The sequence below is a fragment of the Passer montanus genome, unplaced genomic scaffold, assembly GCF_014805655.1.
Source record: "Passer montanus isolate IOZ18808 unplaced genomic scaffold, ASM1480565v1 scaffold7, whole genome shotgun sequence".
NCBI lineage: Eukaryota > Metazoa > Chordata > Aves > Passeriformes > Passeridae > Passer > Passer montanus.
Genome location: NW_024372147.1, coordinates 5,745,806 through 5,770,700, shown reverse-complemented (window position 1 = coordinate 5,770,700; position 24,895 = coordinate 5,745,806). Strand labels below are relative to the sequence as shown.

The following is a 24,895-nucleotide window of genomic DNA, read 5'->3' as shown; positions in this document are numbered from 1 at the left end:
GTACATTAGGGAGACAACAAACTCAACACTTCACTCAAAGCCTCCTCCTCATAGGCTTCATAAAAATATTTCCCTCTTTTCTTTGTCTTATGTATTTGCCCTGGAAAGCAGATTTTCTTACCGTCACATGATCTTCTATCTCCACCTGGTGGTGAGTCAGGATCGGTTGTTTCAGATTTTCCTGTCAAGAAATCCATATGTGGGGGGGTTACTTCAGACATGGAGAGCGATGGTACTGAGGTAAAATTTTCCTCAAGACACTCCGTGGATGTCTCAGACACCTTATCTTCCGTCATTAGGATGCCCTCTGCACCTTCCAGAGGAGCTGACAATGGCAATCGTTTTTCCAAAGAAACACTGTCATAAAATGGCTGCTGTAACAAGAGCTTGCCGTTTGCATACTCTCTGCTGCCAGACGGTTCAGCATCAAAAGATGCAGAGGATGGTGGAGTACACATCGTTGGTGATTGGTCATTGGGTATTTCCTTAAACACAGGATCAATTACAGCTTCATATTCTTTTGCTGTGTCATCAAACAGTTGATTATTTGAATCAGATTCATTACCTTCATTACCACCAGGTAGAAAGGATTTGGGGAAAAGTGTCCGTTCATCCTCTGATTTCCCTTCTGCTGCCTCACTGCCTAGCAGTGTCAGTATGTTCATTCCACCACATGTGCCTGCCAGGACACTAGTCGCTGAGGTGTCCCTGATACTATGTGCTAGCCCTGTGTCAGAGTTATCCACACATTCTTCTGGCCTATCTAGCTCAACACCAGTTATTGCCATATGGTCAGTATCAGAATATTTTACAACTTCATCCAAGGGACTGATTTCTTTTAAGCTTTGTTCTTCCCTATCAGGTTGACTGAAATCCATGGGAAGCAAATGCATTTGAGAGGTTGCTATTTGAGCTGTATCCCTTGGTGCTCGTTGATGGCTTGCATTAGTGAAACTTCCACGGAAGGTGTCTTTCACATCTAAGGATGTTACTTTTATAACTTCACTGGCATTTTCACTTGATTCAACAGGGTCAAATACCAGCTTATTTTCTAGGCTGTGTTCTTCTGGAATTGCAAATTCAGGAGGCTCCTGAGGATTAGAAGACATGAGCTGATAGAATTCATTGGTCTTTACTGGTTCATAGTCCTGGGGGCTGCCATTTTCAGAGTGCATCTCTTTCTGCACTACCAGCTGACACTTTGAATCAAAAACTACCTCTTTATTCACGTTTGATCTTGTATGAATTGGCTGACTGTCTTTGTCTTCAGGCTCCACTGCAATCTGAGAAGATGGGATAGAGGCATGTTTAGCTCCATATTCCTGGCACACATCAGGACTGCTTGATGACTCTGAACCATTGTCTTGGTCACAGTGACTTAAAATATCAGGATTTTCACCATCTGATTTCAAAGTGACAGTCTCCTCAGCATTAGTCCACAGGTCAGGTTCCACTGAAAACTGTTGATTACTTCCTTGTGTGTTATCCTGTAAAATATCTGGGATAAGTGCAGTTTGGGGAACTAATATATTCCACTCTGGACTTGACTTTTCTGCCATTTCAAAAGACAAGTCTTCTACAGTGAAAGCATCTGGCACAGAGTTGAGCACTTCTACTCTTTCACAGGTGTCCTTCTGCTGTCCTTGAGGAATGAGATTTGCATTCCCCTCATCGTCTTTTGGTAGATCCAGTACAGTGACTGCTTCAACTGCTGTATTTGGTATAGCTTGTTCCTCATCTGAAAAAGAGTTCTGTGGAGACAGTTGATTTTCGTCATCTGCAGAAAACAACTGCTCTATCAACTCCCTTTCTTCTTTATCCAGTGTGAAAGAATCAAATTGATTAAATGAACTGTTTTCATTTAACTGACCATCAGGACTACTGATAGAATGTACTAGTCTTTCATTTTCTTTTTCATCAGAGTACAGGGGGGCAGGTGGATTTTCATCATTACCTGGATCTGTGAAATGTGTTTCTGTTAGTTGTTCACCTTGTGAAGGGGAGCCACAGGAGTACTCTTTACTGTTTCCTGGCTGATTTGTTGCAGAGTGACTTGAAACTGAATACTGATCTTCCAATTGCTTTTCTTCACAAGGTTCTGAACTCCACCATTCTGAACTATTATCTAGAAAATCAGATGTTCCTACTGTGGATTTTGGACTAGTCCTTGAATCAGCTTCTAGTGACATACTCCACCTATCTACAGCTTTTAAAGAATGCTCTTCTTTATCACCAGCAGCAGAAGTTGATGCAGGATCTTCATTCATTTGATACAAATATGAGTCTTCCACACTATCTGGTTTTTCATTGAAAATACTCACCTGAGTTATTTCGTCAGGTGTTTCACAGTGGCCTGTAGTAGACTGAATAGTCATATTATAATCAATAAAGTCAACAGTCCCATCCTCCTGCAATACCTTTTTGGCTTCAGTTGTTTCAGAATTTTCATTGAAGGTGCTTACCAGGACCTTCTCTCCCACCTTAGTTTTTGCACCTGAACTGTTTTCATTAGGTCCAGGACTTGTTGCATTGGACTGATCACAATCCTCTTCATTTTCAGCTCCTTTGTGCTGTTTGTTTTCACACACTGAATCTTCATTAATCACTTCTGGACATGCCTCTGAAATCTCTGAATCCTCATTTATGTCAGGACTTGATAAAGAAGATACAGTATCATCATCTACATGGGCATTCCAAAAATCTAAGCTTTTAGGAACTTTGTTCTTTTCAGTGCTTGCTTCAAATCCTTCTTCATGTTCATTCCCAAATTCCTGCTTTTTAAAAGAATCCGCAAGATTTTTATTATTTTTCATCTCCCACACATCCCTGCTTCTTTCATGATGACTAGCAACTGGAAAGTCTCCCCACACATTCACAGATGCATCACTCAAGTCAGGACTTGTTCCACTTGAGTGTGTATAATAATTTATTGAATTATTCCACATATTATCTTCTTCCAAATAGCTTTTGATCTGTATATCTTTTGAAAGGCTGCTTGTGGTATTTGCTATTTCAGGGATTTCACTTGCCTCAGGACTTGTTCCAGGAGACTGCAAATCTTCACATGGCTGTGAATCCCAAGAAGTTTGGAGAAAATTGTCATTAAGCACTGCAAATGGCTCTCCACAAAGATTTGTAGCAGTTTCTACATTTTCAGAGTCTTCACTTCTCCCAGAAGCTATTTCAAGTGAAAATGAATTTTCTACCACAGACATATGTGTAATATCAGGAACACTAACAAATCCAGAAGGATTTTTCTTCAACTCATCTGTGAAAAAATTTTCATTGGTCCTCATCAGTTCTAAACTATTTTTGAAAGAATTACCAGAATTACAAATGTCTGGATGGTTAGGAGCCACTTCATGTAAGCATTCTTGCCCTTCTCCCAGAGGTTCTTGTGGTTTATCCATCAAAGGAATTGATATGGCTTGGCCACAACCATTCTTTCCAGAGTCGTTCCAGACACCTGAGCTTCCAGGTAATTTAGAAGAATCATTTTCAGGATGATCACTACCCTTATCAGAACTTTCAGAAATACTTTCCATCTTGGGACTTGTTGCATCCTCTGTCACCACAGCCTCTTTTCCAGTTCCCTGAGAAAGCAGCTGTGACATTTCAGTATGATTGTAATTTTGTGGTAAGGGGTCATCAAAAAATTCATAATCTCTGCCTCCTTCAGAAATAATTGAAGATTCTAAACTGCACTGCAACACATCTTGTCTCTCTTCCTGACTAACTGGATTGCTTTGATTTGAAAATGACACATTCTCTGTGATTAATACTTCCAAACTATTTCTCAGTTTTTCTGGGGAGCTGGCAACTTCAGTTGTTGGCTCATTTTCTTCCAAATCTGTCTTACCTGAAGATTCATTGTCCTCTTGCACTGGTTTATTACAAATGTCATTAATCATCTGCTGCCCACTTGACACATGTATTCTCTTGCATTCTTGTCCTTCCTTAGAGATGACAGTGTCATTATCCCAGCCTTCCTCACAACTCTGCTCACTCTGTAAACGCCATGAGTCCAGCTGGTGCACTGAATTCTCAATACCCAGCTCTTCATCAATACTGACAGTGTCTTGTGCTGCATTCTTACTAAGCATCTCACTCCCTAAGTCACATATTTTCAGATCCAAACCATTCTCATTTTCTGAAGTTGGCGTAGAGGTGTTTGTGTCTTCTATGCTGCCCACTGCTTCTGCCTTGTTAGCTGCTCTCTGTCTAGTATTTAATTCATTCTGTGATGGTGATAAGTCATTCATTGTTTGATTATATGCCAGTATTACTCTTCTGCTTTCAGATACAGGAAAGTTATTTTCACTGCTACACGTTTCAGTTGAAAAACATACATCAGCTGTTTGTTCTGAATTAAGGCAAGGTTTAGCAGAGGCAGAAATAACTGGAATTTCAGAATTTCTTTCTTGTAACTGGGCGATGTTATTTAGGGGAGTGTTCCAGATATCTGTATTTCTAGCATTTGTAAAAGGCACATTGTTAGGAGATAATGGTTCCTTACTTGATTTCTGAAGTACTTTTGATTCAGCCAAGTTTGTGTTCATGAATTTACCAGTAACTGTTTCTTCTTCAAAACCCTTGTCCTCATTTTCTCTTTCATCTTCCACATATGTAGGTGATATATATGAATCAGATGTTGAATAATTGGTGTCTGGTGGAGAAACAACTAAATCTTCTGCTATATTTGACGAACTAAGATCTGAGTTTTTATATAAGAAGGTATCCTCCCATGGCACCACTACTTCTGTTACTTCCTTTCTGATGTTTTTATCATACATATTCCAGGTATCTATATTTTCAAATTGTTTTGGTCTATATTTAGGATCACCAAACACAGTTTTGTCCCCTGTGTTCAGCTTGGAATTATTTTGCGTATTGTTGAAAACAAAAGTTACATTTTCAGATTTGCCATGGTCTTCTATTGAATAACACCTTCCTTTATCCCACACTTCTGGGTTTTCAGTTTCATTGTCCACTGAGATTTCTGAAGAATGTGATAAACCAGTTTTTGATATGGCCCGAATATCACCGGGGCCAGGAATATTCACCGATTTTAACTCTCTATCTAGTTTGCACATGTTCCATACATTTTCTGAGGATTTACCAGCATTTCCTTCATCAAACTCAGTCCAGATTTTGTAAGAGTCTCCAGCTAGCTGGCTACCTTTTCCTTCACTGCTACACCATGCATCTGACATCACAGGTGGTGGTTGGCTGACTTTCCACAGGTCTGTAAAGCTCTCCACTTCTTGATTTGTCCCATCTAAAGAAGCAGTTTGCAAACAGGAATGTTCACTGTTTTTCTCTTGATTCTCACGGTTCCAATTATCTTCTTTAAACTGATTATCCCATAGACCTGCTTTCATATATTCCATTTGTTTTGGCTGTTTTTGGAGGAACACAGAATCTGAGGCTCTTCTATCAGTATGTTCTCGTAGCAAAGGACTTTCTTTAGAATCTTTCCATAAGACAGGACTCTGAAATACAGATTCCTGTTCACTTGAACTCCATGCATCAGCATTTCTGGAATCTAGATCAAAGCCATCCCACCAGCTCCCATATCTAACACGAGACGGAGAGTAATTTGTGCCATCTATTTCATTAATTTTTTTTATGACATCTTGTGAGAAAATTAAAGGCTGCCCATTATCTAATGGTGAAGTATCTACAAGACTATTCATAGGAGTTGGTGGAATTCTTGAATCAGCAGATTTCAACACTTCTGGTGAAGAAGAATCACCTTCAACTAAATCAATCAAACTTGACGTTTTCTCACATATTTCTCCTGTATTCTCATCAAATTCAGCCAGATTGTCTTCCTCAATTTTTGTTGTAAGTAAGTCAGTTGAATACTTTACTGTATCATTTTCTAATAGGTTTGTCTCATCAAGTTTTTTCTTCAGAGTAAGCTGATGCCCTTCTGATGAATCATTATTGAGAAAATAGTCTTCTGCTGGGGAACAATCAACAGAACGAGAAGATGACTCAGATGGAGCTGTAACCATGGGTGCTAGATCAAAATTGAAAAGATCAAAGTTATCGCTATTGCTTCCTGACTGAGACTTCTGCTCTTCAGCTATTGCTCCTTCAGGAATAGGGCTGTAGGAATCAAAGCCAGGCAGAAGACTGTGATGTGAAGCAGCACCTTCTGCAACAGGGCTATCATCACTAAGAAAAACAGAACTCTCCTTGGAAGACCGGCTGCTTCTAATGGTAGCCAAGCCACTGTCTGGACTCACAAGGTCTACATTAACGTCAATGTGGGCTTGCACAGACCCATTTAGATCTTGAGGATTTTCTATAAAATTGGCAGAACTGGGCTGTGGTTCTACATCAGAACCATATAACTCCATAATACCAGAAGATCCTTGTGAAAGTGGAGCACTTCCAGCAACAGCTTCAGTAGAAGAAGTTCTACTGTTTGACACCATTTCTGGTTGCCTTCTATTTATAACTTCCTTAATTAGGAGAAGAATTTGATCACAGGTCACTGAAGAATTTTCTTGATGATAAATGAGAATTTGGTCACATTCACATTCTAGAGGATCCAGCTCCAAACAAGGATTCTGACATTCTTCTAATTCACAGCAGATCTGTTGAAAAATGGGGTATTTCAGAAGTCACTGTAGTCATGGACATAAGGCACATATTGACTACTTCATCATGTAATACAGCCGTACCTATCTCTTCCTATTAACCTATTGCTTGGCCATTTCACTGTAGCATCCTTATTATGATCCCCAAATAGATTATGTATTACAAAAGAGGATCAAGACAAAATATTTTATTTGTCATATGATTGGTCCAAAATTATACCATTTGAGTTTTTGGTTCACTTCTTGTTAGAAAATCCAAATACAATTTTTGGTTGTTTCCTTAAGAAATCTGAGTAAAATTTATGTAATTAATTTAGGAATGTATTTCTAGACTGGGGTAATTATATTAATAAAATAAATAAATGCATTTATATTGGTCTTGAAAACATGGAGTCACTTAGCCACCTGTCCCAAAAATCATAAGTTTTCAAGACTGAGAAAAAGGTTCAGAAAGTTGCCACTGAGATAGTCTCTTCCATCTGGGGATAAATATAGTTTAAAAAAATGGAATGCACCTAGCTCTGGACAAATGTACACAACAATAATGATTTGTTTTGATTTCAGAGCTTGAATTCTTTAGCAATAACATATACATATATGGGTTCTGGTCATTACCACTTACAAGGTGTTTGCTTATCACTCATTGCCAAAGACACATTTGTGTAACTCACAGTACAAACCCAAGTCAAAACTGGGGAAAAAACATTTTAACTGAATTTAAAAATCTTGCCTCTTTCAGTATTTTTCATAACCTTTTACAATTAGGTTGGTCTGAAGCAATAATAAATGTCATAATCTTTCATTCTCTTACCATATAAATAATGCAGTCATTTCAAATAGCTGCTCAATTGCTGGTCAACTGTTGCTATGTTTTGACCTCACTTAATTAATCAACGCCTTGATATAGACTACTTAAAAAAACCTCCACTTTTTTTTTCCAGGAAATGGAAAAAATTCTGATTCTTTTTCCAGGTACTTACCTGATTGCCTAGCTCTACATTTTCCGAGTATACTGCTATTTGTTGTTTTGTTTGCTTCTCATCTGACAAGCAGTTGGCCAAAATGACAAGTACATCAAACCCATATTTATCTATGAATACTTTCAGATCACCAATGAGACTCCTGTGTAATTTGCAGTCCTGAAAAACATTGAAAAATTAAAGGAAATGTCAGCAACTTTTCTGGTTCTTTTCATCCAAATATGTTGTAAAAATAGCTGTAAATGTTGAAAAGCATCAGCAGGTCTAAAAAGGAAGAAAATTCCATTTCACTTGTCAAAACAACTATGCACCTAATAAAAATCAAGAACCAGCCCCATAGCACAGTAATGGAAGAACACTAGAATACTAAATGCAGGTTTTGCCTTCCTGGCAAATATGCTGGTGAAACATAATTCTTACTTGTTCCTGCTACCTGCTTTTACAACATTGATTAAAAGCACTCCAAGCTCTACTGTATACCCACGACAAAGAAACTGAGAGAAGGAAGTAGGAGACTTGCATAGATGAGCATGGAACTTCCAGTAAAACTCAAGAAAGAAATACATGCAATGTGGAAGAAGGGACAGACCACACAGAAGGACTCTAGGAACATCGAGTTGCAGGGATACAACAAGGAAGGCCAAGACCCACTTGCAACTCAGTCTGGCAAGGGACAGCAAGAAGGGCTTCTACAATTTTATCAGCAACAGAAGAAAGATTAGGCAAAATGCAGGGCCACTGCAGAACCAGATGGGTGTTCTGGTGGTGGAAGACACAGAGAAGGTAAAATTACTGAATGCTGTCTTTGCTTGTCTTTACTGTTAAGACCAGCCCTCATGATTCGCAGACCTCAGCAGTAAGAGAGGAAGGCTGAAGAAAGGAAGGCTTCCCCTTGGCTGTTGAGGGTTGGCTTAGAGATCAGCTAGGCAGACTTAACACCTTAAATCCATAGGATCCACCCACAGGTGCTGAGAGAGCCAGCAGACATTGCTGATCGGCTGCTTTCCATCATCTTTGAAAAATCATGGAGAATGGGAGAATTGCCTGATGATTCAAGGAAGGCTAATGTCACTCCTGTCTTCAAAAATGGCAAGGAGACCGGGCAATCTACCAGCCAGCCAGCCTCACCTCAGTTCCTGGAAAGGTGATGGAACAGATCATTCTGGAGATCATCAAAAAGCATATAGAAAACAAGGTCATCAGGAACACAGGAGTAGCAAGGATGGATTCACTGAAGGCAAGTCAGATTGGACCAATTTGATAGACTTCTATGACAGCATAGCAGGATGGGTCAATGAGGGGAGAGCAGTGGATGTTGCCTATCTCAGCTTCAGCAAGGCTTCTGATACCGTCTCCCATAACATCCTTAGAGGTAAGCTCAGGAAATGTGGGTTAGAGGACTAGGCAGTGAGGTGGATCAGGAGCTGGCTGAAGGCAGAGCTCAGAGGGTCAGAGGGTCATGGTCAGTGCAGCAGAGTCCAGCAGGTGGCCTGCAGACAATGGTACCTCCAACGGGGGACCAGTCTTATTCAACTTGTTTTTCAGTGACCTGGAGGAAGGGATCAAATGCAGGTTTGCTGGTGCCCAGAAACAAGAGAAGGAGCAATGGTCATAAACTGAAACACAGGAAGTTTCACCTCAAGAGGAAGAATTTCTTTACACTGAGGGTGGCAGAGCACTGGAACACGGCCTGGAGGGGTTGTGGAGTCTCCCTCTCTGGAGACATTAAAACCCCCCTGCATATGTTCCTATGTCACCTGCTTTAGATGACCCATCTTTGACAGGGGCCTTGGACTGGATCATCTCCAGAGGTCCTTTCCAACCCTTACAATTTTGTGATTCTGAGATACTGGTCTATTGTTATTTCTTGAGTAAATCACGGTTGTTTTGCTAGAAAAAGAAAATACTTTATGAAATTTGTCATGCCAATATTTCATCTAAGAAATAAATGTTAAAATAATAGTATTGAGAAGCAAAATCCATAAGCTAATTTAATTTTGCAGCCCTTCATATGTATCCATGATGCCATCACCCTATCGTAACACACAATTACTACAGATTGCTCCTACAGATCCCCTTGTTCCTGCTCTTTGGATTGTGCAAATCTCAAAAAAACTACACACACACACAAGTAAGAACTGAGGCAAAGTATTTTTATACTCCTTGTATCAAAAAAGTTACCTTCTTTCACGCACACCCGGCCCCAAATACACAGGAGGTAAACTTTTATGTTTCCTATTCTCATTAATGCTTGGACTAGTCAAGTTTCAAGTAAAACTTGAAATATAAACCATACATCTACCTTTCTCAACTGGGAACATAATATACAAAGTATAAATGCCATTTTTCAGCCCTCACTTCTGATAACTACTGGTCAACAAAGACGCAGAAATTTCATTTTCTCCTTTATGTTTCTGAAGTTTGTATTTAAATAATTTTTTGTCATTTTCTAGCCAAGACTTCTTTTGATGCTGCCAAGCTACACTGGCCTTGAATAAACAGCAGTTCATCATGAACATGGTACAACTGTACCTGCAGACTGGCATGTTATTCCCTTGAATCAGTCTCCTACCTAATAAATTACTGTTTTGGTTACAATTATATAAACACTATTTATTAATCTACTCAAATATGTCCACAAAATGCATGACTCTCCCTCTAAGTTAAACTTTGAAAAAAAAATCTTGTTTATCAAATGCTTTGGAAGTAGATTCCTTTCTGCAGCTAGAGAAGTTTCCCTTTGATGTTTGCACAGCACCTAAAAATGAAGTTTATGTCAAATTCACACAGATTAATGCACAGACAGTCAGCTGGCAGTTTACTGGTGGACATTCATATGTTAAATCTGAATAGAGGGTTATGGTGAGGAATTATTCTGAAAAAGCTTTGAATATCCAAACAAGTAAAATCTTCTGAAGACACAAGTATCATGTAGATTAGAAGCAGTTCCCAGAATGTCCTTGAGCATGAAACAGTCATTTCAATTATCCCATTCCTAACTGTACCTGGAACAATTAAAATCTATTCAAATAAAAAATCTGAACTATAGCAGATTCAAAACCATCTGAAAATTCCTGATAACTCACCTGAACAACCCTAGAGTTTATTCTTTTAAACTAGTAAATTCAGATACTCTTTTCACAGGCATTCAAACATTCAAGTAAATAATGACAGTTGCAAACAAGTCTTAAAAACTACCAAAGGCCAAATACTGAAAGACATGATAGATATATGGACTCTCCCATGAATTTGATAATCTAAATTAACAAGGGGAACATATGATAAATTCTTACAGAAAATGAAACATTTCCTTCAAAAATGAAAAAATTCAAATAATTTCAACAGTTAAGCTAATAAATCCAAAATTAATGACATGCATTTAAAAATGCTGTTGATGAATTAGTATAATATATAGGAGATATACTGACATAGCTAAACAATGACAAAGGGGTCAGTTAATTGGTCATTTTTCTACACTCTTTCTTTTACTAACATGTGCTGGCTTTAGTATTAAGTAATGTTTACATAGTATACAGCAGATAAACAGTGTATGTAAACATTACTAGTTGTTATAATGCCCTCTAAGTAACTTAGAAAAATTAATTGTTAGCATACTTGAAATGTATGTACTTGAAATAAACAGAATCTAGTAGTACATGTATTTGCATAGTTAATAGCAGTATAACTACTGGAGTAATTTAATGTCATAATGTGTAATAAAATGGTGCTTTTAAGTAATGCATATAAGTAGTTTCTGCTGAACATAGCAATATGATGAACATTCTGAAATTTACAAATATTTTTGTATCAATTAGGTAAGCAGAATGAGAAAGCCAAAGAAATCCAAAGACAGACTTTTGTGGGATTTTTGAACATGACTTGTTTAGTAATTATGTATTTTTGTTGAGAAATACCATTTTATGTAAGTTCTATATTGCTGGGAAATTTCTTTCTCTGAAACTCTATTTTCTTTCTTGATTCTCAATAATTTCTTTTTAAGTTTAACAGATAATGTACCTATAAACATGGATGATCCTTTAAAAGAGGCAAAATATCAAAGAAATATCTGAAGAGAATCTGAAACTTCTCTGTATCTTGCAACACTGATTCATGAAATCAACAGACAATTACCCAAGTGATCACTGCAAGTGTACATTACACACACTTCTGACTCTTCTAAGCTAGCTGTGTCAATATTAACCTGACCAAATTAAGAACAAACTGTCTCTTTTGTTCTTCACACTTCTCACATGGGGAGCACAATATGGCTTTTGTCAGAGATGCTCCATCATTTTGGCTCAAGGAAACTGTCAGTACAGTTTGGGATTCGTTATTCATGGGCAGATACCCTGATGGGTCTAATGAAGCCTTTCTGCTGACAACTCATTTGCTAAAAATACCCAACCATCACAAAATATAAATGAGGAATATCGTATCCCATTACAATTTTCACAACTGATGCAATTATCACAATACAGAAGTCATACATACTGCTACCGCATTCTCTGAATATTTCATGGTTGGTACTTCTGCATTCCAGTTTATTTCTATGTGATCACTGATAAAACTTTATGACATACTTAAATTGCAATATAATAGGGTAAACACCAAAGATACAGCACACATGCCGAGCTAGCAGGCTGTGTGCCATTTGTTGTAAATCCAGCTAATTACTAGAAGCCCCCTCCTTTATTAAAAAAAAAAAAAAAAAAAAAAAAAAAAAAAAGGCGGAAAAATACTCATTTTTTAATAAAAAGTTTTCAGGTAAAGTTCAGTAAAAATTGAAAGAACAGTCTAAACAATATGATGTTTACCAGACTCCAGAAACATAAACAAGTGTATTTTTTATTTTACCTCTTCTTTTCTTCTATCAGCACCACTGGTAAAAATGCTCTATTAAAAATCCCTACCTTCTCTGTAAGGAAAGACTGCATTTTTCTGTCGTGCATTTCAAAGTAACAAATAGCAGCTCTTCTGCACTGACATTTATCAGTCTTCTGGGAAGAACAAAAATAGCAGCAAAATCTGCTTTCCTTATGTCAACAATTTCCAAAGACAGGTCCTAAACTAAAGAGTAGGAGAATCGGCATCTTTGAGCCTTGTTATCTTGCTCTATGACAACCCCAGTCACACATTCAACTTTAGGCATTCCAAACTTAAGTTGGAATGAATTTGGACTGGAAATACTCTAGCATTGTGGAAAGCTCATATTGAATAATGCAATAAGTGCCTGTTTAGCATTCACACCCCTCAGTACTGATGGTGGCTGTGTTTTTACATCTATTTCATTAAATACAGAGTAACTAAAAGAAAAAAAAAGAAAGCAAAGAAAAAATAAGGATTCATGTTTAATAAAAAAAATATAAATTAGTATGCTTTGTTCAATGAAAGCATGTTTAGAGAGGTTCATAATGGAAAAAGCATCTTTTCTACAGCTTTGGTGCGTTTCATCATAGTGTCCTAACAATGATCCATACTTTATGAATTCAGATTGCAGTTAAAAAAGGTTTTACTCACATTTGATACAGGTACAAATTCTGTATACTCAAATTCAGGCTTGGCCATTTTAACCTGCGTTTAAGAACTTACAAAGATTTACATGGTTTTTGTGTTATTTAGCACAGCACATGATTTCTGGGCAAGACTGCGAAGTCTCAATTCATTCATAAAACCTAAGGTAGAAAAATTTTGCTCAGGTATGCTGCAGTTTCATTATTCCCCATTTACAGAACTAGCTGAGAGAGCTCTGAATTTAGCAGCTGGAGTACAGCATCTTCATATATCCTAAAAGACATTATGATATACATGTAACATAAGGATATCATCATGGCCCATTTGGCTTATAACATTCTTCCTAGAGCTGGAATACCTACCTTCAGTGTCTATCAATGCCACTCACCTAAGGAACACAATTTCTTACCCACAAGCAAGGTGGCCCCCCAGGAGTGCTGAGGTGTACAACTAACTCTCTGAAACACAACAGTGAAAAATGCTCCCCGGTGTCAGTGGGGTTTGTGCACATGTACTCAAAATACGTAGCAGTTCAGAAGGGCTGGAGATGAAGCCCTATTAAGGCACTGCCACTATTGTACAACATAAACATTGAGTGTATAGCCCAAAGAAGTTAACAAACACAGGTAATGGTCTGCACTCTCCTGTGTATCTAATAATCATAGTAGATTGCTGGGACCTCAATATCTAGAAGAAAAGAAGTTTTGCACCAGTACAGGAGTCAGAGAATATCAAAGTACATCATGTAGTCTGGTGTAGAGATGAAAGTATTTTTATTTCCATCTCTAAAAGAAGAAATTCAGAGTGCTTGTAATTTGTCTCACTGTTAATGGATGTTTTCTGTATTAGGAAAACGTGACTGATAAAGATTAAGCTTCCAGTTTTGAGCATTTCTGGTAGTTAAAGGGTAAGTATTTTGAAGTTGCTAAAAATGCAAAATAAATTAAAATATGTAGAAGTAATTTTCAAGTTTAAAGGCTTAAATGACACCTCCCTTTTCAATCTGTCTTTAAAACTCTACCTCTGCAAAATAAGTAAAGGAGCCAACTAGAAAACTTGCAATCATTGCAGTATGACTTTTGCTCCAAGTAGAGAAGTATAGAGAAGTGTAGTATATTGAAATGTACTCCCTCAAGATAATTTTAAAGGCTGAAGTAAATATGAACATATTTTTTGGGCAAAGGTACATGGAGAGGAAAGTCTTTTATTCTGAAACCACAAGTATACACAGCCTAAAAGTAAAGGTAAGTGCTTATGCACCATACTTTTAAACAAAGATCCCCCACAGAAAATATGCACAAAATATGTACAAAATTAAAATAAATACCTCCATACTGAAGTACAGCATAGTTTATACAAACTAATAATTATTTACCTCACAAATTTACAGAAAGAGAAGTGTCATTTTTTATTAATCAATAAGCTATGTGGAAATAGCCTACAATACACTTTTTTGTTCTGCTTTATATTATTCTGTTTTCTGATTCTAGGTTAAGAACTTGCATCTGATTTTTCCATAGCTTGTAAATCAATTAAAAATACTGAAAAAGACACAACCTATCACTTCAGTTACAAGGTTCATTTAGTCACATACAATATTTGATTTCACTGTTGACTGATTAGCAAGTGGTAACAAGCAAAAGGCTGAATAGAGTGATGGATTAAAACATAAGAAACATCACAACCATACATATACTGACCAGGAACTGTCTCTTTTAGCCAGCTAAGTCTCAGGTGTAAGGTTATACATAATAATTCATACCTTACAAAATAATCCCCATGCAAACATAATAATGCAAAAACACATTTCTGGCTGTCAAGAAAATTTCTGGCAAAATTAATCAACCATTCATCCATTCAGGCTCTTTGCATATCCTTTTGTCAAAGAGGGAATACTAAGAGATTTCTTTCCTCTTTCACGCGCTCATTGCAATGGTTTGTAAAATCCATCAAGCCTGAGTTGATTTATTGAACTGTCTCTTAGCTCAGCAGTGTAACTATAGCAAATGAACTGGTAACTTCTTAAAAAACAGCAGTGATTCAACAATATCTGGTTTATTTCATTCCTTCTAACTTCAGATTAGCAATTTCTTAAAGGCACTGACTTGCATTACTTAGTAGTTCTATCTGCAATTTTATACCAGCATGTTTTGTTTGCACTGCCCCACATTTTTAATGTTGTGTTTTGACATTTGACAAAGGCATTTTTGATTTATAACTGATGTAAGACTCTACCTAAATCTTCACATCTTCAAGCCCGCTAGTATGTTTCTACTGCTATTCAACAGAGCTTTCCACTTTAAATACAATACTGCTGTGTACTATTATGTGAGCCATCTCCCTCATTAGGCTATGAATACTGAAAACTAATTACCCCCACCTATTTCTTTAATTACACAGACAACTTTGCATGCATATTCAACTGTTTTTGTATTTATCTATTCCCATCACTAGTAATGAGAATTGTTATAAAAAGTAGTTAAGGCACAAAAGACAGAGATATGCCAAGCCATTTGAAGCACATGGATTTTATTGCTACGCATCGTCCATTGAACCCCATGAAGCACATTCATCACTCACCAGCTTTGCATTTTTCTTCATAAAGATATATGACCTTTGCCTATTAGATTTCATTAGCAGGGCACCATACAAGGCTCGTCTGCAGATGACAGGATAGAAAGCTAAACAACCTCGCCTGAAGGATTTGTGAGAACAAGCCCATCTTCAATCTTTGTCCCTGGGAGGCACTTCTAACACCTGCCAACCACAGCACTATCATCAGAAAAACATTTAGAGATTTATCTTCAGGCTGGTGATTATAAGAGATAATTTGTTTGGAGTATGGATAAAGTTGGTCTAGCATAAACAAACTACAAGCTCAAATTATACGACGAACCTCATTAACTATTGATTTAACCACTGCAAATCCATGAACAAATGTTGTATCAAAATGTTAATTCTTCATGAAAATATAATAAAAATAAATGCCAAGGCAGGATGGCAGGCTATTCTTAGTACACTTTTAATGTTTGGAGTTTAAACTGGAAATTAAGATTTGCTTTTTTTCTAACATGGACTATACTATTAACATGGAGTTTAACTCTATTAACATGGAGTTTTGCTTGGCAAGAAGTGCTAGATCTTTTCAGTTACTGCCACTATAGAGGGATGAAACAGTGTTTTTTCTCCTACTTTGAGGAAACACTTTTTTTGTTTTGAGATAGCAAGACTAGATGTACCACTGAAAAAGTATTATAAATGGATGCCACCACAGGTAGACAGACTGAAAATTTATATATTCATTGATACCTTCTGTATTACAGATATCACACATATCCTATGTTCCATAACAGGAAATAACTTTCTCCTAATCTTTCAAAATTATTTAAACTCAAGCTGAAAATAAACTCTCAGTCTTCAGCCAACAGTATAATTAGAAATCATACAGCTGCATTATTCCTGGGGTGTATTTTTGAGGGGGAAAGGTTGGGATTTTTCGTTCTTTTCTAATAGAGTGGCATTCAGGCCCGTCCCCTCTTTGGTAACAGAGAGAAAAAATGCTGCCAGACTTCCTGTTGTAATCCAAAGAGAAGGCCCACAAAGTATTTCCACCTGATGTTGGTGGAATATGGCCTCAGAGAATTCCATTGCACCGGCTCTGACAGCAACACAATTCCTTAAGATGCCTATCCTGAGAGCTCATTTGTGTATAGAAGGTAGAAGGAAACCCACAGCACCTCCTACACTCCAGCAGTCTAAACAAATAATTCAGTGTGACTTGCATTTAATAACAAAATATCAACATTTTTAACACTATTTTTACTGTAGAAACATCAAAAATGTTTTGGAAGGAACTAAGAAACTTTCAGGTAAAACATTCAGTTGGAGAAGAAATTGTGAAAATATTTTCATGGGATGACATTATCTCTCATTACTAATTGCTTCTGGATGTGCATGGTACTGATTGTGAAATTATAATTTTATCAATTAAAAAAAAAAAAAGGAAAAATGACAAAATCTGCTGGGGAAGACAATCATACAACCTAAGTGTTCCTCACATAGTAACATAGCCATTCAAAGTTACATGGCAATTTTAGTTTTTTCTTTTACTTTTTACCTTTTTCTTCCCCATTAGATTTATTTTGCTAATTTAAGTGTTCAACTCACAATGTCACTTTAGCAATAAACCACAGTTATTTAATTATTAAAGCCATTTCACTCCATATATATAGACAAGAAAATGATGTTGCAATATAATTGATAGAAAATTAAAAATAATCAGATAATTAAAGATAAAACATCTAAAGAGCCGCTTTTGCAGGATTCAGTTATATCACTTCTAATATATTCTAAGCTGTTAATATGTCACTTTTTGATTGTTTCATCAAATTTCAGTAGTTGGTGCAGCTTTCTCTTTCATCTGGCTGCATCTTCTGCCTTTCTAAAGCAGATGTTTGATTCCTCACAGTCTTTTGACTGCAAATATTTTTTCTCAAAAAATTTACTTCTTCCATTCATGCTCTTGACTCCAAAAGCCTATTTTCTCCAACAGTGCTGAAAATTTTCTTCCTCCAGTGCTGAAAATTCTTGATTTATATAATTTTTATTTTTGCTGTTACTTGTCATGAACACTCTTGTTCCCACTTTCAACTTCTCATTCTCCTTCCTATTACCCCATATCTCTAAATGCAAAATACAGTTTCACATTGAAGCACAATGTTCTCTAATTACACTTCAGTCTTTTTAATACTTTTGTCCTTTGGTTCACAACAAATGTTGCCTTTCAGCACCACAGATCCACATTTTTGAAAAATAATACTCTAAACAGGTTCTCTTCATATGGGAAAATTCAAACAGTAATTATTACCTTTAGATGTTCAATTTTCAAGCCTGAACAAAAAGGCCTATTCAGAATTCCACAAACAAAAAGTTAATGGAAATCCTATCACCAACTTCACAGGATCTGGCAAATGCCACTAATCTACACATAAGAATTCTCCCAATCATATCCGTGATGACATTCATGGTATTGCTTACACACTCAGGTTTAGCAAAAGCCCTTCCAGGAAGTAAAAGTTCCCTGCTAAGTATTTTAGTATTTTAGAAATGCCTTTTTCAAATATTTTGATTAAATCACTGACTTTGCACTGTATGCTAAATCACTGGCACTTTAGTTGACCACATATAGTGTCTTGTCAATATGGAACAACTGTCTGGAATACAAATGAAAACAAAAGAGAATTAATTTTCTATTCATTCAGTTTATCTCTCTGCTGTGGGAAGCTGAACAACTTCCTCCAAAATACATGAACAAACAAGGATCAATGTATTACCAATGCAACTGACTTTAGCCTCATCTACAGTGACACTGAACTAGAAACTAGAAATTGAACAGAGATGGTCAAATCGTGTACACCAAACTTTTCCACCAAAAATAATCCCGGACAAATAAAGAGTAGCAATTCAGGTTCTTGTAATTCATTTAAGTTTCCTATGGATTCTTCTAATAAGCACTTACAGTTATGCAAACAAAATGCCTTTAGCAACTCGTTTGTTAAACAGTCAGTTCCTTCAGAAGAGAGAACAGTCATTACCAACACAAGCAAAACAGGATAAAACAAAGTTTTTATGCAGACGCCTGCCAGGGGACTCACACTTGTTTACACCAGGCTGAAGTTAGCTGTGGCCCTTGTCTCTGTTTTACAGTAACCAAGAGAGCAGCTGTAATACTGAGATGGCACTGTTTCCTGAGAACCAAATACAAGCTTTCTGTAAGGCTGCTTTTGGACCTACAGGACAAAGTTCTCCAACATACATGATTTCTTCAGGTTGCATCCTTCAGAAAATTGTTCTTCGCTCTCTTACTAGACAAACAGAAGTGAAAAATAAGATGCAAAGCAAAACAGTACCCTAAAATCAATCTGAAGTTAACCACTCTGAGACACAAGACTGCTTTGGAAATAGTGGCATGTAAATGCAGTTAAACAATCACCCAAAAAACTGGAATACATTTCATATTGTTCTATTTTTACTTGATACTTACATGAAATACTCAATGTTTAAAAGAAATTATGACTATGAGTTTGTCAAAAAATAAAAAGGTTTTTTGTTGATGAATAATAACACGGGAATTTTATTTGGGTCAGTAAACAAAAATGTGCTTTAAGATTTAATATTACAGGAAAAGTAGCATGCAAAATCATTTTTTTTTCAGTATGTTCAGCAGCCAGGTCAATTAATTTCCATAATCTTCAGTATATCAGTACCGGCCCTGTGGCATAGCACAAGTCTCAAATGGCCTTTACCAACTTACTGGCAATTACACCATGTGCACTAGTGACTCCAGCTAGCACATCTGGCTCTGCTCACACCATCACAGCCTTCTTCCATTAACTTAAATCTTGAGCCAAGACTAAACATGTGCTTACTCTCTCCTTCATGACTGCATTCATTGTGACTGAAGCATCTTTCTAACACACTAAGAAATAGGTACTTCTCAGCAATAATTATCAGAACCATGTAGTAAACGCTAAGCAATAAAGAAAAGGCCCTTCTAACAACACTAAAAGAGTGCATCATTTAATAGTGTATCTACTATTAATACATATTCTTAACTTTTAGTCCCTTGCAAGAATAAACAGCAGTAACACAGACCTACAGCTCCTTAAGCAAATATATCTGTATCATAAGCCTTAAAAAAGACAAAACTTAAAACATCCAGATGGCAAGACACAATGGTCCAGACCTTAAAGAACATAAAAGGCACTGACTTAACCTCTCTTTACAGTGAACCACAAGCCCTGATGTTCCTCCCTCAAACAAAAGGAACTGACCATAGTCTTGCTGTATTCTTCAGCAGATCAACATTTTTACATGTAATGTGAGGTTTACTTTCACCACTCTACATCCACCAGGAAGAAGAGGGAGAGTAATGAGAGGAAATAGTACAAACACACAATTCCTTGCCAGACCTTTTAGCAAACAGTTGCTCACAGGTATCAAGAGAAGACAGAAAGGATATGATAAAGAAATTGAGAACAGATATAAAGTAGAGGAACAAAAAGAGGGTACCCATTAATTTGGCTCATGATTTTATACCAGAATAATACTTGTGGAGAATTCTCTGTTAGGTAGAGTTCATTGAGTAAAACATTGAAAAATACAAGGCAGAGGAAGAAACAGGAAACTATGTACAATAGCAAGTATTATGTAATCTGAATATGAGCATTACCAATAAAGGGAGCAGAGAAGTCTTGATTAAAAGACGTTTAAATCTGATTTAATCCTTCTTTTTCAGCCACCAGATGGTGCCCTTGCAGCATCCATGAACAAGCGAAGTGAATCTCTGCCTCTGTCTACAGACACAGACAAGTCATTCCATGTGTTCTCATATCTGGTTCTGAAGGGACAGTTTAGCTGTATCCCTGACACTTGAACTGTTCTTAAAAGAGGAGACTTTTCAGATAGTTCTTGGCATATATATTTTTCAAAATCTCATTAGAAGTCTGACTAATTTTAGTAGCAGCATGATCTACAGGCCATACCTACCCCTATGGCAGCTGGTATCCGCTGCGGTGTATGGATCTGTGAGCAGGAGAATGACAGTTTGGCATCAATTAGGAGAGCACACAAACTCTCAGAAAGCACTGGAGATTTATTTTGTTGCCTGAAACATGGTTTTTAATCTGGAAATACTTCATCTCTGCAGACCTGTGTATTTCTCCCACAGTGATGGAGAAAGCTTTGCATCTGTTCAGGTTAATGTGCTCCTGTTTCTCTGCTGACATTTAAATTCAAGGATACACAGCATTTTTCAAAGCTTGATTGGCACACGGAAGTAAAATGTGTATTCAGTGTTAATCTCCTAGTCTATTACTACTGTCTTTCATAATCTACATATATTTTACAAAATTCTTTAGTAAGAAAGGCTGTCAGAGCAAATGATGCATCAAATTCAAACAGGCCATCAAGATTGCTAATGGATTTTAATAGCAGCTATTACAGCATAATGGTATTTTCCCAACAGCTGTTTGTTTATAAAATTTTCAGTTTACAAGACCTTTATGTCCAATCCCAGGAGACATCTGTCAATTCATTTATAATCATTTGGTTCAACCTACATGTAAATGCTGCCTTATTTGCAGTGGGTGTGATTGTGTATATGTAGAAGACATGAGCAACTACCACAGCAATGAAAATGCTGGGGAACTTTACAAACTAAACTAATTAGTGTGTGCCTTTTGACTTCAGCAGCAAATTAAAGTGTTTTACTTGTTTCTTTCTTTCCACTCCTGAACAGCTCATTACAATTAAGGAAGTGTTGCCTGGATTACAGCCTATTTTATGTACTAAACTGACATATGATTATTTGTTTAGTTCCATGTAGCTACAGCTGTTAAAGATTTTAAAACATAACATAACTAGAAATGGGAGCTAATTATGAACTGAGGAAAGAAAAATTGATAAATTTATTGAATGAGATTTTTTGATGGTGCACTTAAGAGATGGCTGTTTGACCAGCTCTCTTCCTGATTCTCAAGCTGCTTATGTAATATAAATTTCTCAGTAACAGTTAATACTTTAGTCTGGATAAACGCCTTTCAGTGTATGTACTAATGGGTAAGATTTTTCTAGAAACATCTAGACCTAATTAATTTTGCTCCCATGGTGTTAGCAAATACCCTACTAACAACAAGCAACTGAGAATTTTTAAGGACATAGGACAAGACAGAAAGAACACACACTTCACCTTAAACACTGCCCTCTTTAAACAGCAGATGGCTCTAATTTTCCACAAAAGAAGGCTATGACTAAAATTTTCAGCCAGAACTCTTATTTCCATCATACAGGAATAGAGGAGCTGCTATGCAGTAAGCAGGATATGGATAAACAAACAGTTACGTGGGTTCTGTTTGTGAGCAGTGTTAGGTAGGCACCTTACAAACCAGCAGTCTTCATCCATACAAGTACTGTCCTGGGTAATTAGCTTATAGTAAACGCCAATTACAGTAAGCTCTGTAGATTCAGATTCTACTGTAGTCTGATATGCACTTAAACATCTCAAGCAATAAGGAAAATTACTAAAAGAAGAATATTTATATTTTTTTTCTTGGAATGCCTTGACATTCATGGTGCTTTACATGTAGATGCACCATCTTCTCCTCCTAGCTATTTCAATACCATACCATGACTTACCATTACTGTTTGGTTTACTCTGGTTTTTCATGTACATTCTGCACAGCAGAGTTATTAGCAGTAATTTTCATGGCAGAAGAAGAATTAAAAAGTTAAAAAAAAAAGTCTGCCAGAAGAGTTATGGTCAGATCTATGGACATAGAGTTGATATGAGGAAAGCAATTAGAAAACACAATCTAAATATGATCAACTAAAAAAAGAGTACTTTCTACCTCTAAATCAATACAGTAGAAGGACTGGGCTTAACAGAAAACCACCAATGAGATTAGACTGCAACTCATCTATAAACCAGCTGGCCAGAACTATGGGAAACAATACAAGGAGTTTTTTCAAATACACTAATATAAAAATGCAGCATAAAAATAACATTGTCCCATTACAGGGTAAGGATTGTTCTCTCACAAACAGGTAGATGGAGAAGGCAGAGATGTTTATGCATTCTTTGCCTCTGTCTTCAACACTGATGACTGACCAAGAGCTGACCAAGAGCTTCAGTGCACTGAGCTGAAGGATTGTGACCTCAAAAACAATCAATTCCCAATGGATCCTGAACATGTGAGGGACCTGTTGCTCCAGCTGGACCCCTACAAATCTAGTCATGATGGGATTCATCCAATACTTCTCTAAGAGCTGCTGTCATTGCAAAGCCTCTCTCAATGATTTCTGATCAATGAGTTTTGGGAACCCAGACAAGTCCCAGCTGACTGGAAGCTGATTTTCAAGAAGACCAATGAGGACCCTGGAAAATACAGGCCTGTCAATCTCACTTCAGTGATGGGTAGTTATGGAGAAGATTATTCTGAAGGTATTGAAAAACACCTGAAGTACAACAGCCAGCATGGTTTCATGAGAGAAGATGCTTTATCAAATTTGATATCCTTTCATAACAAGGTAACCCATCCTTATCAAGGGAAGCCAGTTGATGTGACCTTCTTGGATTTCAGTAAATTTTCCAATACTGTCTCTCACAGAATCCTTCTGGACCTAATGTGCAGCCCACAACTGGATAACCACATCATGGGATGGGTGAGCAACTGGGTCACAGGTGAGCCACAAAGGTTTACAGTGAATGGGGGTGACAGCAGACTGGGGACCTGTCATTAGTGGGGTTCCAGAGGGCCCCATCCTCTGCCCTCTGCTCATCAACATCTTCATAGAGTACCTGGAGGCAGGACTGGAAGGTATACTCAGCCAGTTCCCAGAAAATGAAAAAACTGGGAGGAGCTGCTGACTCCCTCAAAAGGCAGGGAGTTCCTGCAGAGAGGCCTTGACAAATCGGGGGTCTGGGCAATCACCAATCGTATGAAGTTCAACAGGGGAAAGTGCTGGATTCTGCATCTGGGATGGGGCAGCCCTGGATGTATGGACAGACTGGGAAATGCTGTAAGCAGTGCCATGGAAAGGGACCTGGGGCTCCTGGCAAGTTGAACATGGGTCAGCAGTGCTCTGGCAGCCAGGAGGGCCAGCCCTGTCCTGGGTGGCACCAGGCACAGCATTGCCAGCCAGGCAAGGGAGGGATTGTCCTGCTCTGCTCTGAGCTGGGGCAGCCTCACCCCGAGTGCTGGGGGTTGGTTTGGGCAACACAGTACTTAAAAAGGATATAAAGATGTTGGAGAGCATCCAAAGGAAGGTAACAAGGATGGCAAAGGGCCTTGAGGGGAAACTGTATGAGGAGTGGCTGAGGTCACTTGGTCTGTTCTGCCTGGAGGAGACTGAGGAGAGCCCTCATTGCAGTCTACAACTTCCTCGTGAGGAGAAGAGGAAGGGCAGGCACTGATCTCTTCCCTGTGGTGACTAGCAGAATCCAAGGGAATTGCCTGGAGTTGCATCAGTTGGAAAATTTACACTGGATATTAGGAGAAAGTTCTTTACCCATAGGGTGGCTGGGCACTGGAACAGCAGTGGTCACAGCACCAGCCTGAGAGAGCTCAAGACACATTTGAATAATGCCCTCAGGCAAAAGGTATGACTCTTGGGGATGTCCTTCGTAGGGCCAGGAGATGGACCCAATGTTCCATGTGGGTGCCTTCCAACTCCACAGATTCTGTGATAAAAAACAGACACATCACCTAAAGCCTGACGCAGATTATTCATAATTCAAGAGCATCATACTGGAAAGAGATTTTTTTGATGCGAAAGTTATTCTTGAGAACAAGCAGTGATATTTTTGGAGAGGTCTATGCAGAAAAACTTAAGGAAAAAATACTGATTCAAAATGGTATTTTTCCTGTTTATATGTGGACCCTCCTACATCACACAATGACCACATGCCTATGAACATGATACTGAATATCTTTGATTGGTTTTCATTGAGAAACACATAAATAAATATATGGAAGAAATATTACTTAGCTGCTAGTTTTGGAACTCTGAGAAACTATTTGGAATTGAGCTTCTATGATCACAGCATTATTTAATTTCACTGGATGCCATAAAAATTAGCATTGTCTTAACTTATCTGAAAAGCGCACAGTGTATGTACAGGTGCCTTCATCTTAATATGCTATAAGCTTCCCAATGTCTTAATTTCTTTTTATCTCCTCTATGATTTTTCTGGAAGGTTTGTTCAAGTACTTCACAATAAATGAGATATTCTGA

At 37.5% G+C, this 24,895-nt stretch overlaps 1 protein-coding gene across 7 annotated transcripts in view; it reads right to left on the bottom strand.

Moving 5' to 3' along the window:
- Positions 1 to 24,895, bottom strand: part of PRUNE2 (prune homolog 2 with BCH domain) — a 130,848-nt gene that overhangs the window by 49,026 nt on the left and 56,927 nt on the right. For all 7 annotated transcript variants that reach the window (XR_005629919.1, XM_039729856.1, XM_039729849.1 and 4 more), the window contains exons 7-8: positions 7,592 to 7,750; positions 122 to 6,608 (exon numbers count right to left, since the gene is read on the bottom strand). Coding sequence is in view for 6 of the 7 variants with exons in the window: in XM_039729856.1 (XP_039585790.1) it covers positions 122 to 6,608; positions 7,592 to 7,750 (6,646 nt within the window). In the remaining variant the exon portion in view is untranslated. The remainder of the gene's footprint in view (positions 1 to 121; positions 6,609 to 7,591; positions 7,751 to 24,895) is intronic.